Consider the following 5,592-nt stretch of genomic DNA (forward strand, 5'->3'; position numbering starts at 1 on the left):
GACTTATGTATTTAGAGGGATTTTTTAGTCTTATTGTTACAGGGACACAATGTGCAGAGGAAGGGTTAGTGGTGTCCCATACAACAGAGTTTACAGGATTCAGTAGAGAAGGGTATGTGTCCTGATTGCTTTCAGGGAGGAGTGCTAGTAGGAAAGGGGTTGTAGGAGATGGGGGAGATATGGAAATGGAGACATGTAGCCGAGCGAGGATGTCTCGACCCAATAAGGGAAGGGGACATTGAGGCATGACCAGAAAAGAGTGGGGAAAAGGAGAAGGAACACCTTCAATATGGCAAGTTACTGGAGGCGTTCTGCGGGAGTATATATGTTTTCCTCCTACCCCGACTATAGGGGAAATGTTAAGTGTGGTTGGGCCCTGAAACTCCTTTAAGACCGAAAAAGTGGCTCCTGTGTCCAGGAGGAAGGAAACGGGTCGGCCATCCACAACAATAGTTACCCTGGGCTCACTTTTTGTGATGGTCATGGTCGGGAAGGACCCAGGGCCCCATCAGTCCTCTTCAGCCAGTCCCACCAGAGGTGTTTGGGGTGCCCGCGATGGCTGGGGCTTGTTAGGCCAATCTCCCCTTCGGGTGATTGGGCAGTCCGAGCCCCAATGTCCCATTTTTTGACATTTAGGGCATGGTGTGGTGGGCGGTCTGGGGGAAGGACAGGACTGAGACCAATGACCCGCCTGTCTGCATTTAAAGCAAGCCCTAGGTGGAGCGCTAGGTTTAGTAGAGCGCCCAGAAGGCGTTTTTATGATCTGGGCCCAGCATTTGAAAGTTGGCCTGATCAGCCCTCTGCTTCCGCCGTTCCTTTTCCTCCTCCCTATTATGGAAAACTTTAAATGCCACTGATAAGATTTCGGTTTGTGGGGTGGCGGGGCCCTTTTCTAATTTTTTAGTTTAGCCCTAATATCAGGGTAGGATTGGGCCAGGAAATATGTCATGAGGACATGACGGCCATCTTCTGAGAGGGGGTCTAGGTCGGTGTATTGTTGAAAGGCTTGAGATCAGGCGGCCTTTTTGAGACCAGCCATGAGACAAGAGGCAAAGTGATCTCTGGCCTGAATTCCCGGTGGTGTGTTGTAGTCCCAGTGTGGATCCTGTTCGGGAACTGCCTGGGGGCCTAGTGGGAAAGCAGGGTCTGTGCGGTGGGTTTCATCTGCATGGGCCTGGGCCGCGTCCCAGACACGTTGGCGCTCTTCAGGAAGGAGGGTGTTGGCTAGGAGCATATAGATGTCGTGGGGAGTGAGACTGTATGCCTGAAGGACCCATTGGAATTCCTTAATGTAAGTGGAGGGGTCAGTGATGAAGGACCCTAATCTTTTTTCTAGCTGAGTAAGGTTGGCTAGCGAGAAGGGAACATGGACTCGAACAACTCCCTCAGCGCCAGCCACCTCACAAAGGGGAGCTATGGTAGAGTCAGGGGGTCCCCAAGAACATGTGACAGGAGGGCTAAAAGAGGCGGCAGAGGGAGGATCAGGAAGTAGAGGGGCAGTTGGATTAAGGGGGGCAGGCTTTGAAGGTTCAGGAGATGTGGGGGCAGTTGGGGGAGAGGCTGCCGGAGTGGGGGGGCCTGTATGGAGGGGGTTCATCTGCAGGGTCAAAGGCGTTGGGATCGGGAGATAAGGGCAAGAGGGCTTTAGACACTAGGAGAACCTGAGAGGGGGAACAAGTGGGACAGAGGGAGGGGTTTTGGGCGAGGAGGCGGAAAGCCTCAACATGGGGAATCTCTTTCCATTTTTTCAGGCGCTGGCAGTAATTGAAAAGATCCCGGAGAGTGTCAGGATCGAGTGTGCCCTCAGGGGGCCACTTGTTTTGGTTGTCTAAGGGATAATAAGGCCAATCCTGTGTGCAAAATTGGTGAGGAGCTTGGGTTTAATGTCTGGTTTGAGGGATAAAGTGGTTAGGTTGTTTAGGAGGCACTGTAGGGGTGAATCCCCCCAAAGTGAGGAGGAAGAAGTTCCCATTCCAGAAGAGGACTTTAGAGAAGAGAAACCAGAGGAGGATTAGAGGTGAGTCCTTTGGCTGGATGAGAAAGACGAGACCCAGAGGGTGTCCCCAATAAGTCACACCAGTCTCAAGGGAGGGGTTCGAGTATGAACCAGGAGAGAAGGCGGGTGTAGGTCTGGGTGTAGGTCGTCACCTAGACCCTCACTTCTCTAGGGGAATGGCCCGGAGCCTGAAGGAACCTAGTGCTAGGCTTTAGCGGGGGTCCTGGACCCAGAAGGAGGAAGATTAAGAGAGGTAGGTGAGAGGAGGGGAGAGAGAGAGAGAGAGCAAGAAAGAAGAATGGGAACTTAGCCTCCGAGGACGGGGGAATGAGGTCAGGGTGACGGTTTAAATAATCTATAAGCCTGGCCAAAATGTAAAGGGGGCTTACCTAACGGATGAGCCAGTGGTGGGTGAAGGAAGCCAGCGCTAGAGAAAATAGACGAGGGTGGACCGTCAGTCCTGGGGGGTTGTGGAGAAGTCCGAGGAAGGAGTCCCCTGGCGCGGGGTGAACTCCTTCCCGGGTTTCGGCACCAATGAAGGAGGCACGGATGAAGGAGGCACGCGAGACCCGGGCTGACAGTTCACCAGAGAAGTTCCGCTTTATTCAAGGACTGCACATATATTTATAGGGAGCTGCGTTCCGGGTTTGGATAGGGGGTGGACGGGGCGGTAGCTGATTGGACAGGACTGGGCGGGAGGTGAGCCTTGACCTGTGACTGGTTGAGGTTTGGCGCTGGCGGGCTTGGGTTTTGGCGCCGGCGGGCTTGTTTACTGCAGAGAAGAACCCGGAAGGGCGCCATATTGCCAGGGAGTGCCCCCCCGCTTGAGTGCCTACGGTATCCCTACATTCTCTCTTTTTTTTTTTTTTTAAAGATGACTGGTAAGGGGATCTTAAACCTTGACTTGATGTTGTCAGCACCATGCTCACCCAGTGAGCTAACCGGCCATCCCTATATGGCATCCGAACCCATGGCCTTGGTGTTATCAGCACCACACTCTCCCGAGTGAGCCACAGGCTGGCCCAATATTTGCCTTCTCTTAATCCCCGACCTCCTCTTTTTCTATACATACAGCCATGCTGCTGTTGAACTATTTGAAAACAAGTTGCAGACCTCAAGACACTTCACCCCTAAATATTCCAACAAAAATATTTTTTGATTACACAGGGCTTCTAGATTTACCCTGTATTTCCAGTTTAAGTAAAAAACTGTCATAAGCTACTTACAGATTAAATCATCTAAATTTAGAAGGTTGGCATGAGAAGAATGAACTGTAATGGTCTAGGGAGGCTTTTTCTGAGAGAGATCCAGAGGATTTGGCAAGGAGCAGTATGCATGTTAACCTGGCAGCAAAATGCCTGAAGGATTGAGATATTTCAGTCTTTTTTGCCCTTGGGAGAAGTAACATGATATGAGTGAAAAGGGTAGAATTTTCAGGAGAAAAATAAAAAGCTTTTTTTCTTCTTATTCTTTTTTTTAAGGGTACAAGAAGATAAAGAATTTAGCAAACATATCCTCCCAAAGATGGTTTGATAACCTAGAATAGTGTTGTCATAAAAGCCAAGCAAAGGAATTTTAAAGAGAGGAAAGTGATCAATTTCAAAAGTCGATTCAGGTTTCTTTATTTTGTTGTCTCCAGAGTTGTTGGAAAGATCCAAATCCCAGAAGATTGGGTTTAAAGGCTAATTTAAACAATTTGAGAAAGAGTAGACGAGGGTTGCGATCCCGTTGCCGGTCGCAGTACGGGCGCGACACCGAGGGTTGCGATCCCGTTACCGGTCACAAAAAAAGACAAAAAAAGGAAGAAAAAAAAAAAGAGTAGAATTCCTTTTGCTCTTTTGTTTTTTACATAAAAAGTCACTACAAGGGCCGGGCCTGTGGCTCACTCGGGAGAGTGTGGTGCTTATAACAGCAAGGCCACGGGTTCAGATCCCTATATAGGAATGGCCAGTTAGCTCACTGGGTGAGCGTGGTGCTGACAACACCAAGTCAAGGGTTAAGATCCCCTTACCGGTCATCTTTAAAAAAAAAAAAAAAAAAAAAGTCACTACAAACTGGGGATCCTCCCAAGTTAGCAATAGTGTTCATTATATTATAGAACATTAGTAATCCTTTGTTGCTATTAAATAACTTTAAAGAAATGAAATAAATATACACTTAACTCTTCACTTTATTTGTTCTTTTATTTCTAATAATTGGGTTTCATAATAACTCTCTCTTTTACCAGGAATTTTTATGTGGCAAGAAATGCCTGGATCAACTAATTCAGAGACTGCTTCAATCAGCAGACGAAGAAGCCATTGTTGAACTTTTGGATGAAAACTTTAAATCAGCAAAATAAATGCTTATTTATTACTTATTATTATATAAATGAAATGGACCTATATTGAGAAGTAGACTGAGGCATGGAAATCTTTATGAATATTCATAAAGTATAGCTATAAGTACACAGTACTTACATATATATGTGTATATTTGGCACCTGGCCAGTAATACTTGACCTTGGTGGTATCAGCACCACGCTGTAACAAGTGAGCTAATCAGCCAGCCCTTACCAATATTTTTTTTTAATGAAGCAACATCGCATTTCTTGACCTAAGGGTTTATTTTAGGTTTCCTGTAAAGTACAATCCAGTTCTACAAGTAGAAAACAATCATGCATCATTGAAAAGAAATAGAGTATTGAGAACTGATTGTGTGATTTAGGACAAGTCACTTGTTCTCTTTATACTCCTTTTTTAACAACCATTTATGAAATAACTTAAACATTTTTCATCTATTTCAGGAAAATCTAATAAATTTAGTGATATTTGGTTTATATACTTATTTGTAAACCCCTTATTTAAAGACAAAGTACTGTTAATCATGTCAAAGTTAGGACTTTGACTGCAACTTTTAAATAAAAAATAAAAATTAAGAAGAATATGGGTCACTCAGTGACAGCATCTCCAGGATACAGATTGTAAAGCTCTTTACTGAATAAATTCTGTACTGTATGAACTACAAGCCAATATTTAAAGTAGATTCTCTGTTTGACTTCTATTTCTTATTGTTCTTTGGCTTAACTTAATGAGAATCAACAGATGTGGTATAATAGGAGTAATTCACTGCGATCAGTTTTGTGCAGTGATACGTAAAACCCAGTCATTACTTTAAAGATCTTCCAATTGAGAGAAGGAGCTAAACATGCAAATCACCAACTAATACAAAGTGGTATGGTATATTTAGTAATTGTTCTGAAGAAGTTTCTTGACTAAAAAAGAGAGGGATTATTATTTTAGACATTCCTCAGAATGGAATTTATGTGCAAGGAAGCCTAGCCTAGAGTTTTAAGACCAGTGGAATTATTTGAAGGTAAAGATGAGAGAGAAATGTTTTCCCAAATATTTATTTTGAAAATATTCAAGCATACAGAAAAGTTTTAAGGATAGTTTTTAAGAAATAGTTCAATAAACACTGTATACTCTAGATTAAACTACTGTTAACATTTTGCCACATTTGGTTTGGTTTTTTTTTCTCTCTGTAAACACATACGCATGCGTGGTGGTGGTTCGACCATTTTTTTTTTTTTTCCTTTTTGTCTTTTTCTGTGTCCG

The 5,592-nt window shown here is 44.5% G+C and overlaps 1 protein-coding gene across 1 annotated transcript in view; it reads left to right on the plus strand.

The window, feature by feature from the left end:
* Positions 1-5,493, plus strand: part of MTRF1 (mitochondrial translational release factor 1) — a 47,885-nt gene extending 42,392 nt beyond the window's left edge. Inside the window, exon 9 of the mRNA XM_008585956.1 lies at positions 4,224-5,493. Within this exon, the coding sequence (XP_008584178.1) occupies positions 4,224-4,337 (114 nt within the window). The 3' untranslated portion in view covers positions 4,338-5,493. The remainder of the gene's footprint in view (positions 1-4,223) is intronic.
* Positions 5,494-5,592: the final 99 nt, after the last annotated feature.

The sequence above is a fragment of the Galeopterus variegatus genome, unplaced genomic scaffold (genome assembly GCF_000696425.1).
Source record: "Galeopterus variegatus unplaced genomic scaffold, G_variegatus-3.0.2 Scaffold3776, whole genome shotgun sequence".
In the NCBI taxonomy this organism is placed as follows: Eukaryota; Metazoa; Chordata; class Mammalia; order Dermoptera; family Cynocephalidae; genus Galeopterus; species Galeopterus variegatus.